The sequence below is a fragment of the Ammodytes marinus genome (genome assembly GCF_949987685.1).
Source record: "Ammodytes marinus genome assembly, chromosome: 8".
In the NCBI taxonomy this organism is placed as follows: domain Eukaryota; kingdom Metazoa; phylum Chordata; class Actinopteri; order Uranoscopiformes; family Ammodytidae; genus Ammodytes; species Ammodytes marinus.
The window spans coordinates 29,958,600-29,977,180 of NC_137212.1; the positions used below are offsets into that span (position 1 = coordinate 29,958,600).

The window sequence follows — 18,581 nt, forward strand, 5'->3', positions numbered from 1 at the left end:
CATGATTTCAGGTCCATGCTCATAGCCGCGCGTCTCTGTGATGCCATCAGGTTACTATGCGCTTTCCCAGGGCTTCATATACAGGTCCTTCTCATATAATTAGCATATTCTGATAAAGTTCAATATTTTCTGTAATGTACTGATAAACATTAGACTTTCATATATTTTAGATTCATTACACACAACTGAAGTAGTTCAAGCCTTTTATTGTTTTAATATTGATGATTTTGGCAAAAAAGTAAAGAAAAACCAAAGATCCCTATCTCAAAAAATTTGCATATTTCATCCGACCAATAACAGAAAAGTGTTTTTAATACAAAAAAGTCAACCTTCAAATAATTATGTTCAGTTATGCACTCAATACTTGGTCGGGAATCCTTTAGCAGAAATGACTGCTTCAAGGCGGCGTGGCATGGAGGCAATCAGCCTGTGGCACTGCTGAGGTGTTATGGAGGCCCAGGATGCTTCGATAGCGGCCTTAAGCTCATCCACAGTGTTGGGTCTGGTGTCTCTCAACTTCCTCTTCACAATATCCCACAGATTCTCTATGGGGTTCAGGTCAGGAGAGTTGGCAGGCCAATTGAGCACAGTAATACCATGGTCAGTAAACCATTTACCAGTGGTTTTGGCACTGTGAGCAGGTGCCAGGTCTTGTTGAAAAATGAAATCTTCATCTCCATAAAGCTTTACAGCAGATGGAAGCATGAAGTGCTCCAAAATCTCCTGATAGCTAGCTGCATTGACCCTGCCTTTGATAAAACACAGTGGACCAACACCAGCAGCTGACATGGCACCCCAGACCATCACTGACTGTGGGTACTTGACACTGGACTTCAGGCATTTTGGCATTTCCTTCTCCCCAGTCTTCCGCCAGACTCTGGCACCTTGATTTCCGAATGACATGCAAAATTTGCTTTCATCCGAAAAAAGTACTTTGGACCACTGAGCAACAGTCCAGTGCTGCTTCTCTGTAGCCCAGGTCAGGCGCTTCTGCCGCTGTTTCTGGTTCAAAAGTGGCTTGACCTGGGGAATGCGGCACCTGTAGCCCATTTCCTGCACACGCCTGTGCACGGTGGCTCTGGATGTTTCTACTCCAGACTCAGTCCACTGCTTCCGCAGGTCCCCCAGTTTCTGGAATCGGCCCTTCTCCACAATCCTCCTCAGGGTCCGGTCACCTCTTCTGGTTGTGCAGCGTTTTCTGCCACACTTTTTCCTTCCCACAGACTTCCCACTGAGGTGCCTTGATACAGCACTCTGGGAACAGCCTATTCGCTCAGAAATTTCTTTCTGTGTCTTACCCTCTTGCTTGAGGGTGTCAATGATGGCCTTCTGGACAGCAGTCAGGTCGGCAGTCTTACCCATGATTGCGGTTTTGAGTAATGAACCAGGCTGGGAGTTTTTAAAAGCCTCAGGAATATTTTGCAGGTGTTTAGAGTTAATTAGTTGATTCAGATGATTAAGTTAAGAGCTTGTTTAGAGTACCTTTTCATGATATGCTAATTTTTTGAGATAGGAATTTGGGGTTTTCATGAGCTGTATGCCAAAATCATCAGTATTAGCTGAAAACCCCCTGCGTGGAATGAAGAAGCACACGGATAACCTTTTGCGATAGCAGCTGACGCCAAAAGCCCCTGACCAAGCGGAGCTTTTCGACGAGTTCGGAGTGAGACTGTGTTGATGCGTTCCCCCCCCAAAAATTACCTACTTGATACACGGCAACCAATTAGCCAATAAGCACATTGCATCTGCCTAAAAGCATCTGGCTGGGGATGAAAGAGAGAGAGAAATTTCGGAACAAATGCGACAAGCTGAGCAGAGCAAATGCACTTTTAATAACTGGATCAAATCTCCAAACTCCACCACTGCTGCTAGCTTTGTGGCAGCTCAGGAGCCAGAAAGGTGTGGAAAGCCTTTAATGGACAGTGAATACGTGTTCATTAAATATAAAATCATCCCAGCAGGGAAATGTAGGTGTTCCAGCAGCCACACAACACAATCATATAGATACAAATCCCACCCATACAAAAAACATGAGCCCACAATGTATAGCCTAGATTTAAAAAGTGGTATGGATGGTCCATGTGCATTAGTTGCTGTTACTCGTAGATAATAGTACAAAGAAAATATAATTTATTGCATCTATTCTCAGACTTCAAAAACAAAACTGACTGACCCATGATAGGTAGTTTAGTATGAACAACTTCCATAGCTGAAGTTGCATGCAATCCAACAAATTATATCAACTAAAACATCATCACTGAATCAATGTATGTTAAGCACCAACGCTGGACACTAAACTAAACAAGACTGATGCTGTGTCTGAAATCGCGCACTTACGTAAGTGCACTTACATTGAGTGCACTTTATTATCCCTACAGTACACTTACTTACAGACACAGTGCTCTCATTTCTACTGTGCACTGTCCAAACTGCCGTCGCGCACCTACCGGAAATGACTTTGCATTTTGACGGTTCTTCTTCGGTGGTATTTTTTTCTGCTTGCGTTACCGATAGCCAAAACAGACACGTAAGTCGCCAAAAACAAAACAAATGTGTAATTTAACTTTTGCAGAGCAAGTCCGTCTCCACGGTTGCTTCAAGCTCCTCTATTTTGATTAGAATGTCCCGCCCCTCTCCGCTACGTAGGCAAGATGGCGGCCGTTGAGTGTGGAAAGTGTCCATCACTCCACACTCAAGTTTTAGACCGTTTTGAGTGCACAACCGAGGAACTTACAGTGCACTGCATTTTGGCACACATATCCGATTTTGCGCAAAGTGCACTCAAAAAAGTAAGTGTAAGTACAGAAGTGCGCGATTTCAGACACAGCTTGAGAGTTCAAATGTAACATCCACCTAACAACGGCTAACCGCCTGATGGTAAGAGGGTACACTGTTAACCATCTTAGTGTAGCCTGTTAGCATGCAAAGCTTGCTAATTAGCCAAAGTATACAGCTGAGCCGGCTTGGGAATGGCTTTAGTTTAGGAGATATTTGGTCCATAAACCAAATTCAACTTTAGACCTGAGAATGGTGCTAGTTGGACAGTTGCTATGAATGACTGCACTACATTCCATTGCAGTCCATCCAATAGTTGTTGAAATATTTCAGTGTGGATCAAAGTGGTGGACCCACAGACAGACAGACAGACGTATGTTGCCATCCCCATAGCAATGCCCCTAGCATGGCTAGAACTGCTGTACAGAATGAGAATGAATACGCCCATCATGTGTTAAGACAAATTCATGCTGTCCTTGCTAACAAGCTGTGCAGCTGCTTACAGGATAAGGTGAGGTGTCACTGTCAGTGTATGTGAAGCTTTCACAGTGGTGACAGAGTGACTAAATAAGCACTCATTTCCTCAGTAATAACAGCACAGAACAGCTAACTGTATGAAATGTCTGACACAGCCTGCATTTCATCTCAAGTGACAACCAGAGGCAGAGGAACCAAAGTGCAGAACACAACTGATTTTGTTTAAAGAGGACCTATTATACTACTTTTCTGGTCTTAATTTCTTGTTTTACACTGCTATAGAGCAACCTGACACGAATCACATCACAAAAAACTATGTAGATTTTCGGGAAGCTCTTTCTCTTATTTTGGCGATCCAGCACATCCTGTCAACACTTGAGTGTGTGTGCTTCGGCAATCTCCGCTCCCTCCGCCTGTGCATCGGCCATCTCCGCTACCCTCCCCCCCCCCCCCTCCTGCAAACCCCACTCCGTTGTGATTGGTTACCTTCCTTCCGAAACACTTTCAGTGGCGGGAAGCGCGAGCATGGACCTATAAGGGCGCGAGGCAGACGCGAACAGGGAAGTGACAGCATTACCATACATGGAAACATCCGCGTGGTCACATCACCAATTTTTATGCGACGTCACCAATTATGAAAGGGTAGACCGCTTTGAAGACGTGACTTCTCGACTGGCTAGAATAGTGTTTAGTGCTCTGCACAGACACCCCAGACGGTCAGCAGGGAATACGTCGAAATGCATGTAAGTCATTATTTGATAATTTAGTATGGTTAAGCATGACTATGAATCATCATAACAACGTTTATAGGTCATAAAAGTCAAAAAGCATCATAGGTCCTCTTTAAAGACAAGCATTATCAATCTTGTCATTTCCCAATCCATTATTATGTTTGTGATTTGCAATTTGTTTTCCTATAGTAAAGATAATGAAGATTTCTTTTTCTTTTTCTATCAATTAAACAATGTCGTACATAGCCTTAAGTGGTCATTTGGGGTTATTAGTATGTCTGGATGACTATTTTCGAATGACGATCGAATCATGGGTTAAACTGACTATGAGTATAGGTCCTAGCCCCATTGGAACAGTGCTGAGCTGTTTTTGGTCTGAATTGGTATTCTGTATTATATTTCTGGAACAAGTATAAATGCGTTGCACAGAGTAGCCTAGTATGTTTTGAGCATACCCCGACTTTAAGGTTAGAGCAAAATCTAGCAAAAGCAACATCACATACACTTGACATGTCAACTGTCGGGCAAACACTTTATTTAATAGTAAATGGGTATGTTTTATTTGTTGATCAATCTAACCTTTTACGAAAGATTACTTTTTACGAAAGACTACTTTTTAAACTATGAAAACTTCCATTAAAGTAGCTCATTTAAATTTGTTTGTTGATTCTAGCGGCCCCTTTAGACAAAAGCATTAATTATTTTTACGAAACCAGTGCTAATGTGCATTTTCTAAACATTTAAAGTTAAAGCTATAGGGAGCATCAGTTTTTCATATAAATTAATGTCCACTAGGATCAGGCCATCGGCCATCGGCTCACTTTCTGAGCTCAGAAAAAACGTACAGCAGAAGGTATAAAATCCATGCGCAATCACCGAAGGCATATCTCATGTAGATGTGCAGACAGTGTTGTTGTCATGTGGGCAACAGGAGTTACGCACTATGTAAGGGATAATGTAGAGCGAGCGCGTCGGGCTCCTGTTCAGCTTGTCGGTCTTTATTTCTCGCGAGTGACCCGTTCGCTCTACATTATCCCGCTTATTACATGGCTACAAACTAAATTAATCATTCAATGTGAGGCAAAATATTGATTAAAGCTTTAAAGGTTTATTCAAATAAATAAATAAAAACAGTCCGCTGTGGTCGGAACTCCCAGAACGTCCTTCCTAGCAACGGTAACTAGGCTATTTGTTGTAGTGTATGTTGAATTGCATGTTTCCGTTTATGGTGAAGTTGGAAAGAGAAAAAGGGACGTCATGTGGGACATTAAATGTCACGTCTCTGGTTTCCTCCTGCTGTGGCGCTGCAGCGGGCACATCTGTGAACACATTGTTTACTGAAGACGCCGGTCAGAACTAACAATATTTCCTATTCATAGCAACGGTCACCCTTGACAGCGGTCTGTCTTGCTGGAAATAACAGATCTGTAGAATGCTGTGATTTACATAGGATTCTCAAAGTGCCATGTAATAAAGCTTTATAAGTCAAATGTGTTTTTTATATCCCTTCCGCTCTGCACTACAGTCACTCTAACGTTGTAGCTGACCCAGGAATTCATAAGCATCCAGCACCTATAGACAGTGCCAGGAATAATAGTTACAGACACAAGACATGCAATGAACTGCATTTCTGGAAGACATATTTTCCCTGCTCCAACGAGTCTGAGCCCTAATAACAGATGGTCCCTTCTGCAGTGCTCTCCAAACACACTGCATATGTGTGTGTGTGTGTGTGTGTGTGTGTGTGTGTGTTACTTGATTTTCTGAGACAAGAAATTATGAACACCCTTTATGGTCTCCTAGCTTTAATTGGGTAAAAAAAAACAGATTTACACTTTCCATTAGCCAAGATTGAAAATGGCAGAAGTCAAGGAAGAAGGCAGATGGATTTGACAATATTTAACCTTCCAAGCATTGGTTAATAAAAGCATGGAAAATGCCAACAAAAAATGTGTGGGACAGTATCATTGCTTTTATTTAAGAACAGGTGATCATTTTGAAGTACTGATTATTTGCCAGGGGCAAAATAAACTGTGTTTGTGTCATGAATCTTCTTTCAGGATTTCCTTAAGCCTACTACAAGGCTTTTCCAGAGTGTCCTTACTTGCTTATTACTATGAGAGATAAATGGGCAGGGCACTTAAAACCCAATCCTTGACTTTATAAAGGTTTTGTGTGCAGGCATGTATTTGTAAGTGTGGTGTACGCACGTTTGTGAGTTAACATTATAGTACAGCTGTTGTGGATGTATTGCCAACAGTAGCTTTGTATTTTTAGCTACATACTGTATCTTCACAGTAAGAGCCAAGCCTCTACGGAACACATTTTTCAGTTTCTGCCCATTTTTCTACTATTCTGATACACTGACACTTTTTCATTTAACTTTTATTTATCCTCGAGAGACCAATTGAGGGGTGACCCTCATTTACAATGATGTCGAGTTCAAAGCAAATTCAAAGGAAAAACAACAATACATAAACAATATTCAATGCAAAAACATCAAATACACAACAACAGGTGAAGAGAAAAAAACAATTGAAACATTTACACAGTGGTGAAGAGTGGCATCAATTAAAATTAAATGGGTGAAAGTACAATATAGAGTTTGGCAGATTTAAGATAGTTTGTTTAAATTGGTTAAAAGATATGAAGGTATTTAGTTTAATTTGTTGCTGTAAGTTGTTCCAGGAGTCGGGGGCACTGAAGCTAAAAGCTGTCTTTCCCAGCTCAGACCGGGCTTGTGGGACATAAAGCATAAGCATGTCAGTGGAGCGGGTCTGATAAAGCCCATTTGAAATTTGCAGCATTTCTGTTAAATAACGAGGAAGCTTCCCGGTCAAGGCTTTGTAAATAAAAATGTGCCAATGTGCGTCACGTCTCTCTTTAAGGGAGGACCACCCAACCTTTTCATATAAAAGACAATGGTGTGTGTCATAAGCATCTCCTGTGATGAACCTTAAAGCAGAGTGAAAAACAGAGTCCAGGAGTTTAAGACATGAATGTGATGCATGCCGGTAAACCACATCACCGTAATCAAGGACAGACATGAAAACTGCCTCAATAATCCTTTTCCTACTAAATAAAGGGAAGGTGGTTTTGTTCCTATGAAAATAGCCAATTTTTTGTCGTAGTCGACAAACAAGATTTTTTATATGAAAATTAAAAGTGAGTTTATCATCTAACCAGATGCCGAGATATTTCCCGAGACACAAAAGTCAATGAGAAAACAATTTAACTTTTAACAACAGTGTTTTCATAAAGTGGAAGAAAGCAACAATATTCAATGTAAAGATGCTCCCTCTATACATGCTGGCACTGATTTTGAGTTTTAAGACATCCACACTTGGTCACTATACTCGCTCTTTGAAGCACTTTGAATGGCCTTGTGTCTGAATTGCGCTATATAAATAAACTTGCCTTGCTCACCAAGTTACGCAGTGATTATCTTAAGGTATTAAATGAAGTGTGTAAGCTGCTTTGACAACAGTTTTCAATCTATTGCGCTGCACAACAGTGTACGATTCATCGGAAAAACTTCAAAGAGTCAAGTAGGGGAACATGACAAGTTAGTAGCCCCTTTTACACAGAGATTGCGGCAATTTGCCGGCTCTGCTTGGTTAGGTGTTATTTACACAGAACCAAGGAACGCCTGCATGTTGGCGCATCAGTAGCCCCTTTTACACAGCGTTCCGGAATGAAAGAGGTGCTTGTAAGCAGCATCAGGTGTGACATAAACATTTAGCGCCGCACTGGTCAGCAGCTTTACAACAACAACACTGGCCGGTGAATTGAGAGCAGAAGTGCTGGGGCTTGCACTAAGAGGGCCGTATTTTACTGTACCTGTGATGTGCCGGTTGATCTCGCTACGCGCAGAGTCCAACATCTCTGGGACAGTTAACCAAACTGACAACATCACTCCGCTCACTGCGTCACCTGTGTGTGTGTCTGTGTGACAGGTTGGCTGTGAGCGAGTCTCTTTGAGAGCAGTGCTCTGTCATTCAGACATACACATACACACAGTGTGTGAAGTCACGTTACTGTAGACAGAAATATAGTGTGGATATACGCTCAGACTTAGGATAATAATAGCTGTGGCGACTGGCGATCCGGTCGCAGCCTAGCTTAGCCTAGCCTAGCTTTCCCATTGTACAACTTCCCCGGGCAGAAATAGACTCATACACTCTGCAAAATGAAGCGTGGGGGTTTGTATTGAGCAGCGGACCCCAAGAGCGGACCTTATGACCAGCTAGATTATACGCCGTTCCTTTTATTTGGTGATTTTTACTGGACATCAGGCCGCCATGGTTAATCTTTAACACACGTCCTTCAACTGCTAACATGGTCGCATGTTTAGAACGTAGGCTATGGAACGTCAAACGCCCCCCTGTTCCGCAACAACAAGCTGGCCGCATTTATACAGAGAGGCGGAACTGATTGTGTCGGCAATCTTACTACCCCCAGAGGTAGTAAGATTCCCGAAACAATCTCTCACACCTTTCTTCCCCCGTTCCGCAATGGTCACATTAATACAGCAGGGCGGAGGGCCGAAATTCCGGCATATTCCCGGCTTTCACTAGCTGTGTAAAAGGGGCTATTGTCTGCTCTCACACTGTGCATAGTGCATCACGTAAACAATCTTAACTTCTACACTTAAACATGTGTTGGTTGTCTTTTCTATTTGCACGTTTGAGCCCTTAAGGCCACAGTGCACAGTGTACAGGTTTTTCTGGATCCGTCAGTATGTGTAGGCCTTTATAGTAGTTTCAGAATAGCCCAATTGTAATTAAGGAAAACAAGGTGGGTGGGACCTAAGTACCGCCCACCTCGTTCAGGATGGAATGCTCTGTATATAAAACGTTCCTTGTATCACTGCAAAAACAGCAACACACACTATTTGGAGAACAGGTTTAGCAGTTATCCAGTGCTTAGTTTTTCCCTCGCATTGCTTCAGTTTTCTAAGAAATGTCTTCTGTACCAGGCTGGACTGGCCCCACGGTGAAACTTTTAAATGGGCTGCAAATGCCAATACTTGGAATGGGTAAGTACCATTTTTACCACTTTTTTAAGATATTTTAAAAACATTATCAGTATAGTAGCCTTCAAGTCTGTTATCAGGAATGTAACCAGCCAGATGTTCATGTTCCCTTGAAATAATTGTGCAACAGTGCTAAAACATGTCAAGTCAATGTTTTTGACATGACATGGTCAAAAACATTTTCTGTTTCCTCTCTCCAAGGAACCTCCCAAGTTGGAGGGTTCTCTCAAGATGCTGTTCTGTATGCACTCCAGCATTGTGGCATACGCCTCATCGACACGTCAAAGTATAATGGCTTGGAAGTCCAGCTGTCTGAAGTCATCAGGGATAGTGGGGTACCCCGAGCAGACCTGTGGCTCACCAATAAACTCTGGCCAGAGGACTATGGATACGAAACCGCTAAGAAGGCCTTTCAGAAATCCTGCTCTCAGATGGGGGTGGACTATCTTGGTAAGGAGTAGAAAAAAGGGACCATTGGACAAATGTTTCCATATCCCAGTTATTACCATTTTCTCTGTTTATTGTCGGTTTATTCTAAACACTCCTGCCCCAACTCGTTCCCTTTCAATTCTTTGCCAATTTCAGACATCTACATGTTGCACTGGCCTGGCTCCATGCCACATGGCGGCCCCAACAGAGAACTGAGAGCCCAATCCTGGAGAGCTCTGGAAGAACTTCATGAAGAGGGTGATTGAAATACAGCATAATAACATATAGATACGTTTGGTACTACATGAGTTGGTTCTGTTTCTCTGTAGACAATATCTCATGGCTTTTTTGTTAAAGTAACGTTTAGCTCTCTCTGTTCCTACAGGGTTGTGTCGCAGCATCGGGGTTAGCAACTTTATGATTCACCACCTGGAGCAGTTAAAGCTTGACTGTACTGTGGTGCCACATGTCAATCAAGTAAGTGTTGCACAAAGCAAAAGCAATAGCAGAAAGTAGAAAAAGAAAACCCTTGGTTATGAGAGAAAATAATGTCAACCAGAACTGTATAAACATTGTTATCAAAAAAACAATGGTAAAATTCATGACCAATCAGGTGGAGTACCAGCAGCCCAATAAGCTGATGGAGTACTGCCGTCAAGAGGGCATCGCGTTTCAGGGTTACTGCCCTCTGGCCAAGGGTCAAGCCGTGAGCGACCCTACTATCGTACAACTGGCCCAGAAGTATGGACGCACACCTGCTCAGATCTGCATCCGCTGTAGTATTCAGGTAATATCAATGACACAGGATTGGGTATTGTACTGGGAAAAACAAAAACAGTGTCAGTTTAGTCCAGTGCCTTCCGCCCTATGGTTATTATGTCAGTTTTAGGTGAAAATAATTATACACAGGCACAGCCCAAGTGAGACGTATCAGTATCCCCATTGAAAAGCCCTTGCAGGTCACATTTTATTTCGCCACACAGTGCTATTTAATCTATCCTCGTATTTCTTCTTAGAATGGAGCCATTACAATACCAAAGTCAACCAAAAAGGAGCGCGTAGCAGAAAACACTGACGTAAGTCAACAGGATTTGACAAAACATTAAGACAGTTGTGAAATTGGAATCAGCAATGACCTTCTCCCACTTGGGCTTATTATGAACAATATTGTCGTGGTGCGATTTTGTCGTACACATCACATCTTCTTCCTCTTCACGTTTAGGTGTTTGGATTCCAGCTGGCGGAGGAAGACATGGAGGCCATAAAACAGTTGCATGATGGGAGACACGTGTCCTGGGATCCAACAAACGTGGAGTAATGCAATGTGTATGAAACATCTTCACCAAATCTTCATCATCGTGTTTTATAATTATATGTGGTGCCACTATGTTGTTTTTGCAGTTTGAACCCATGACTCATATATGGGTTCCCTCTTTCATTTGTCCAGGGACTACAGGTGGATAATAGCAGTTTGCTAAAAACCTGGTACAATGCATCTCTCCTTGCTCTAAACAAGGTTAATGTTTCATGTGTACAATGTCCCTGTTTAAATAAAGTTACGTTACAAAGACAATAAAATAATTCTGAATCAATTCATAATGTGTGTGTTTCTTGGACAGGGCTTGGACATTCATATCAAGCAGATGATGATTGTCTACTGAATGTCAGTGGTGGAAGACATATAGAGGATTTAGCCTACTTAAAATAATAGATTGCCATTTTGGGGTAATGCACATTTTGCATTGTGCTGGGAGTTAGATGAGGAAATCTATACCTGTCAGGTCTTTATGGTAAATATGTAGCTACAGCCAGCAGCCGGTAAGACTAGCTAAGCACAAGAGAGGAAACCAGTCGGCCAGGTAAATGTGTCCTAACAAACACAGCTACATCTGTAATGTAGAGTTGAACCTGATCAGAAGGTTTAGGAGGCATTCAAATTAAAACAGACAATTACTGCTGTTATTTGAATTTCTCTTACGCATGTTCACCCCTCTTTGAACTGCAATGGACACACTAATTCAACATGTGGTAAGAGGTGATCTGGACATTTTAAGAAAAAGACCTGAGAGGAATAAAACAAGTCCATTGTTTGTGTGCTGATGCCATCAAAAATGTATCAAATTGAATTTTTGTATAATGTCTTAACCATGGATCATTTCAGGGGAAAACACTAGAGCGCGTGAACTACGGACATGAATACTCAATCATACCCTCAACATCAAACAATTGCAGCAATTAAACTGAGAACAAGTCAGGTTTTAACTTTGTCCATGCTAAGATCGACTTGCAGAAAAAAGAAAACATTGACTGATTGTATTTGTGTTCCACCAACTTTATATAATGTAGCATTTGTGTGATGTTTTTTTCTCTGTCCATGCTTATGTGGGTAAAAGGACAAAAAAAGATGTATCATTCAAGTCACCTAATAATATTTTCACATCCTTGAATACATTCCTGTGAGAGAGTGGGAGACCAACTCTAGTAGTAGAAACTCATTTGCTTAATTTTAGACAGTGCTCTATTGCTGAAGAATGACTTTGCTTCAGTGTTTGTGATCAGCCCCCAGGCCTTGTTAGATCCAGGGAGTGTGACGTATTGGGGAGGGGGGGGGGGGTGGGGAAGTGAATGAGAACCCCCCCAGACATGCTGCTAATTAATTCACACTTTGGCGACTGGTAATACCCTTTCCTGCTGTCTCTGCATGGCATTGCATGACATATGTAGCCTGGAAGATTGATACTGCAAATGGCGACGGCACTCAGCCATGCTCATTACAGGAGCAGATGGTCCTATCTCTGTGTGTGTGTGTTAGTGTGTGTGTGTGTGTGTGTGTGTGTGTGTGTGTGTGTGTGTGTGTGTGTGTGTGTGTGTGTGTGTGTGTGTGTGTGTGTGTGTGTGTGTGCTTCACAAGTGGTCAAAAACCAATATAGACTTGTATAAACAGTTGCAGATTGACATATTGTTCTACAGTGTAGCCGTTCATTGAGTGACAGCTTTCTCTGATGGAAAGATTTGACTATTTACATTTCCGTGTTCTTCATCAAAATAAAAGCACAGTTTTCCACTATATCATAAAGTCGCCCATTGCATGCCAGCAGTGAAGTGAACCTCTTTCCTCCTTTGTCCTTCGTGCATGTAAAGGAAGCTTGCATAAACGACAGACGGCAGAAAGATAAGTTTGTTGAGTGCTCGTTCCATTGAACTGACAAAAGCCTCAAGCACTTTGCAATTGGCAGTTTTGCATTTGTAAAACAATTCCTGTGTCTGAAGAGTAGGTGCAAAATGCCAGAATGTGTCAAAAAGAAAAGGTTAGTGAAGAGTACAAATGAGGTCGATCAACCTCTATTTGGCAACAAAAAAATACAGCACACAAGTAGTGAGTTTACCACACTTATATATGAAGAGCTGCTCTGAAATAGCTCACATCTAATGCATTAAGATACCTGTACATCAATTATAAGGCCGGCCGATTAAATTGGCCGATTATTATCTCAGAATAATCGGCATTGTCTAAAATATATACTGTATATATATTTTTTATCAAGCAATCCTGTTTAGTGAAATGCATTGCTGCCCTGGAGGTAGCCTATTTACAGCAGCAGCAGCAGGTGTGTTGTAATACATTGGATTAATTCACACTACATTGACAGTTCCCCCTGCAACCAATAGCAGAGGTATAAGGCTTGAGATAAAATACTTAATGTCTGAGTTTAAAAATGTCACTTTAGACATATTTGTAAGACTTTTAGATCTTTTGTAGACAATGCATATTACAATAAAGAAATAATTCCATTTTTGCATAGGCTATAATGGGTATCGGCATCGGCCCCCAAAATATCCATATCGGTCGGGCCCTAATCAATTATATTGAGAATATTATACTGTGTGTAAATAGCAAGCAAGTTTGTTCACTGCTTCTTATTACATTCATTTCACTAGTCATGCTATAAAAATGATCATATTTGTGTGAGTATTAGAATAGTAGATTTATTCTCAGGTGAAGCTATAGATATTGCCCTGTGACATGTTTAGCAATCTTGTACTTGCATTAGGGATTGCATAATTAGCTTTTATCATTACAAAGAGTCTGCACTGTTGGGCTAGATGTACTTGTCAACATCAAGCCTAATTAATATTTGAGCCTTTCACACTGAATTCAACAGCTACTTGGACACTCGTATTTTCAAGTTTTAATGTCAGAGAGCTCTGAAAAGCGGTGCACAATGATTCATCCTTGGTAAGTAAGTAAGTAAGTAAGTAAGTAAGTAAGTAAGTAAGTAAGTAAGTAAGTAAGTAAGTAAGTAAGTAAGTAAGTAAGTGAAGTGGATAATTCCTGGAAGTGATTAGTGGGGCTCAGGTTCTGTAACAGATTGGGCTGTTGCAAAGGTTTTTCGCATGTTAAATGGGTTGTGCTTCCAGAAAAACACACCCAATTTTTGATTGAACAATGCCGGCACTGTTATTGTTAACTGCTCTTTGTCTAGTAGCGCTCTCATATGCTGGTAAACCATCATGCTTCCAAACCACATGTTTGATGTGAATAAGGCCAGGCTCTTTAGCTTTGGGTTTTATCATATGCACTCACCATATTAACAACACTGGTTGTTGAGACGGATACAACGTCAATACAACACTGCCAATGAGCCTTGCTGTCAATGATTCAAGGAGGTCTCTCATGGCATTACAACAAATCATTTCCTGTCCTTCTAAATCACACAACATACCAAAGCAGATAAAGAAGAAGGTCAACGGGCTCTTGAAAAGTAAACGGGCCGACCATGAGATCGCCGGTTGGATCCCCGGCACCAGGCAGGAGGGTGTTATTTGTAAAACTAGTAGTGGCTGGTATTACATGTACGGTGCCCATCATCTCTACTATTGTGTCCTTAAGCAAGGCTCTTAAACCCGAAATGCTCCAGGGGCACTGTACTATGGCTGACCCTGCGCTCTGACCCCCTTCGATGTTTTGTAACTTGGGAGGGGATATATATAAAAAAGGTAAATTTCAATGTAACAGTCTTTTAAACAGCCTCATGTTTCCTCTGATAATCATAAATTACCTTTAACAGCAAACGAGACCATCAGTGCAAAGAAAGACGTTTTTATATAGTTTTTATTACTGCTTTTGGTCTGGTCGCACACCCAGTCCGATTTTCGGTTCGCTCGTGCAGGCTCTATGGTCACATATCCATATTGGTCGCAGATTTCAGTGTGGCGCTGCAACGCGATTTGAGAAGCCTATCCCTCCAGGTGAGGGAAGGGGAGCGGGAGCCTTGTTTGAGACAGTTATTTGTCGTCATAATGACTGATAACGGGGCTGAACCATCAAAGAAAAAAAAGAGAATGCAATGAAGAAACGCTAAAAGGGAGAGTGATATAGGCTACGGGCGGGACGAGGGCGTTGCCAAGCAACGTGTATACAATTTCACGAGAGCGAAACTAGACTGCAGTGTTTACTCCTAAATGAATGAGCGGTTGGTACTAACACAAAGTTTGCTTTGCTTCACCATCATCAGATAACCATTATCGGAAATAGTTATTATTTACATCAACAACACAAACACATTACGTCATCGTGATCCATACTAACTGCCGTCTCTCGTTCATTCGCTTTCTGTGAGGACACGTAATCTTTCAGCTCCGTGAGAGAGAGTAGTTAGGTGACGCTGCTGCATCAACTCATTGCAATCAGGTGTGTGTAGCACTGACTGGCATTAGTTGATGCAGTGTCAAAACCACTCTCACGGAGCCGAAAAGAGTCCTCACACTTTCAACACACGGACATGCACTATATTGCGCCCTTCTCAATTCACACTCGCACGCCTGGCACAAGCTAGAAAACAGCTTTGCGACAGCGGGCGTCGTAAAAATACTACCGCTTTTGTCCAAAGGGGACGCCAACGTGCCATGTTACTCGTAGTGGCTTTAAGTAAATGAAATGCCACTGCCAAAGTCACATTGGAGGTGTTAGCCTCACTACAGTGCAACATGTACAATCAAGAATCAATATTTGCTCTGTCGGACAATCTTTTTGCTGGTTGACTCTTCTTTGTTCCCAAAGCGACAAATAAAGTTGCATGAAACCATGTTAAGATGCATTTTGCAGGAGCACAATATGTGTATGCACACAATGCCATTTATTGTATCTCCGTCTCAAGTTTAAACATTATTATTGAGATTCATTGATTCAAAGTGTAGTTTGCATTAAAGATAGCCCTGGAAAGGCGTGACACATCTGTAATATTGTCTTTGATTTTCATGAATAAATATGTTGAAATGAATGCAGTGAATGATTTCATCTGTCACTGTCAGGAGAATTGCTTTTGGTCAAAATTTAAAGCAGCCTCATACTTTGGAATGAGCAGGCACAAAGTCAATTTCAAGCCCTACTGATGACACAAGACAGTGCAGCAAATCTCTGAAGGTGATGCATGGTGAACCAAGTAAGAGAGGCCCGTTGTTACTTAATCACTCTCTATACATTATATTAATTCATGGTGAAATTATAAAATTATAAGGAAAACACATAACAAATACTTTAAAAATAGAGCCACGTTGATTTATTTGACAATTAAATGAAATTGAATGCCACACATCATTTTGGTAAGTAAACCAGTATGCATTAATCATTTATATGCTGTGTAACTGAGGTGCACCAAACATACAATGTTTTAATGGGGATGTTAGTGTCTTTTTCTATTGTGAAATTTGACCTTTGTTGAACTGAAGATGACAAGTACACACACGACAGGCTGACATTTGCAGCGTGTGGATGGATTACATTTCTCTGGTGTTTTGTGTGTCTGTACTTTGGGGAAACTGGATGTTCACAGTGATCAAACCAGGTGCTGAATTGTTGCGTGTGCCCTTCAGCAAGTCACTCAACCTTGATTCTCAGTGCACGGCTCCCGGGCCAAATGGTTTCCATATTGCTGTGTTTGTATAAAAAGCTTGTCTCACCGGTGTGTGTGTGTCAGCAGAAACAATAGCAGGTCCTTCTGAATAAATCAACCTACACGGAAACCTTACACGTCCTCACATTACTGCACTCAAACAACTACGCCTGTTCTACAGACATCACTAAAACTGACAGGAACAAAGAAAAAGTGTAGCACAAAGAGCACAGCATGAATATTCCTTTCCCATACAGTATATATGCCACTGTTATACAGCATGGGACGAGGGTTTCTGATATTCATAGAGGTCAGGAATCAAGTGACATGAAAAGAAAAAACGATGGTGGTGGAATAAGGAAATATTGTCACTTTTCCAATACATGGTACCAGCTACACTACCCTACTCTTATTTGCACTTACGGCTTTTGGTTTTCTGTCTTGGGTCGGTTTATTGTGTAGCGGCCAGGGTCGCAACTACCCACTTTCTGGGGGGTATGCAGACACTTAGCATCACAACATTTTGTGATTTGAACATGTAAAATAAGCAATTTGGTGTACTCTGGTGAAGAGAATTAAAGACAAAGAACATTTTTATTTCACTTCAAATGAATAGTAAAATGAGCCAAACAAGTTAGTCAGCCAACCTTCTTGACTTTACCCATAAAATGTGTGTATGTATTTACTAAGAAAAACGTTAAAAAACAGCTCAGAAAAACGGTTAAATTGGAAAAACCAGCTTGTTGATAAAACTTTTTTTTCAATTGAATGAGAGAGAAAAGGCATTAGATAAGATAGAAAATAACTTAGAGCCTCAAATCTATCGCACCAAATTCCCTTACAATAAACTATTAAGATTGTGGCAAACAGGATTTTCGTTATCATTGCTACACAACCATCTCTCTCTCACTCACCCACTCACTCACTCACTCACTCACTCACTCACTCACTCACTCACTCACTCACTCACTCACTCACTCACTCACTCACTCTCTCACACACACACACACACACACACACACACACACACACACACACACACACACACACACAACTCAGTTGTGCGCTGGAATGGTGAAACATATGATAATAGTGGGAAACAGGTGAGTGTGTTGTTTGGGCGCTGACCTGCTATAATCACTAGCCTGGCTCCGCCCGCCCGCCTGCTTCCGGCCAAATTTTATTTTCCCTTCAGTAGTCAGTCTGGGTGTACAGCCCATTTCCCAGTTTTGCCGGAGATTCGACAGCCGGTCCAATCAGCGAACAGAGCGAGTGGCTGAGAACGATGACGTCGAAGTCGCGCTCCAGTTTCAGTTGCGGCCAGAAGCCGGCTCATGACACACGTGACGTGACGACCAAACATTATGCGATTGGTTGGCTAATCCAGAGTGGCACTGGGCAGATCCAATAGTTTTAAACTTTAACAGACACCCGCCTCCATGAGTGAACGTTTGCCAATTACAGCACTGCCAGACCTTCTGTACAAATGAAATGAAGTACGATGGTCTGGTAGCACCAGGCTATATAATCACTACACTACCATTCAAAAACTATGAAAACAGCAATAGTCAAAAACTTGAGGTGACACGTAAATCTGCAGTGACAATCCGCGAGTCGCGGCTGATAATCAGTGTGCATTAATCAATACAATCGGCCATATAAAACAAAATATTTTTATCATCCATGCAATCTTTCTCCTCCTCAATCTTCCCGTTTTCTGTTTTGTGCCCCCCAGAGCTTTCTTTTCTGCCTCTCCAACTTTAGGTCCCTGTCATCAGATGACAACACGATTCAAATGAAAGCCCTCGCGCTCCAGCGCGTGCTCAAGGGGGCGTGCACTGGAGCGCCTATACTGTGGGGGGGAGGAGGCGAAGGAGCAGGGGGCGCCTTATCACTGAGGTGCCTCTGTTATTGAACATATAATTTACACAAATGCTGCTAAACACAGAAAAGTACCGACTCCAAATAATTTTCCCCCGATCTCTTTGGCGCCCCTCTAGTGCAGCGCCCCTATGCGCCGCATATATTGCATACACACTTTTTGCGCCACTGATAGCGAGGCACAGTGTTTGGTGAAGATGGGTGCAGGGGTGAGCCGGCCAATCCGCATTTGGCGAGGGATCAGACAGGTCTGTCCAATTTCAGGACAGCTCTATAGTCGAGCCATTGAGCCTTTGCTGTACAGGTTGAGGGGCTGGCTCAATGGTATTTGGATACTGTGGTCCTGCAGTCTTGAACGTA

The 18,581-nt window shown here is 42.0% G+C and overlaps 2 protein-coding genes across 2 annotated transcripts in view; one reads left to right on the plus strand and one right to left on the minus strand.

Annotated features, from left to right (window-relative positions):
- The window catches only part of naaladl2 (N-acetylated alpha-linked acidic dipeptidase like 2), a gene marked incomplete at both ends in the record, with an annotated part of 343,065 nt that overhangs the window by 43,484 nt on the left and 281,000 nt on the right, over positions 1-18,581 (minus strand). The gene's annotated exons all lie outside the window — the stretch shown is intronic.
- Positions 8,885-10,823, plus strand: LOC307254735 (putative oxidoreductase ZK1290.5). Its single transcript, XM_080033224.1, has 7 exons — positions 8,885-9,021; positions 9,220-9,468; positions 9,604-9,705; positions 9,833-9,924; positions 10,061-10,234; positions 10,464-10,523; positions 10,670-10,823. Exons 1-7 carry the CDS (start codon positions 8,946-8,948, stop codon positions 10,763-10,765), a joined length of 849 nt encoding a protein of 282 aa, XP_079889350.1. The 5' UTR covers positions 8,885-8,945; the 3' UTR covers positions 10,766-10,823.

Bases quoted from the DNA above. Each gene is read 5' to 3' on its own strand.
- LOC307254735 (XM_080033224.1), top strand. From the start codon at position 8,946: ATGTCTTCTGTACCAGGCTGGACTGGCCCCACGGTGAAACTTTTAAAT. The intron at 9,469-9,603 runs GTAAGGAGTAGA...TGCCAATTTCAG, and splicing joins GATGGGGGTGGACTATCTTG to ACATCTACATGTTGCACTGG. The intron at 10,524-10,669 runs GTAAGTCAACAG...CTTCACGTTTAG, and splicing joins GCGTAGCAGAAAACACTGAC to GTGTTTGGATTCCAGCTGGC.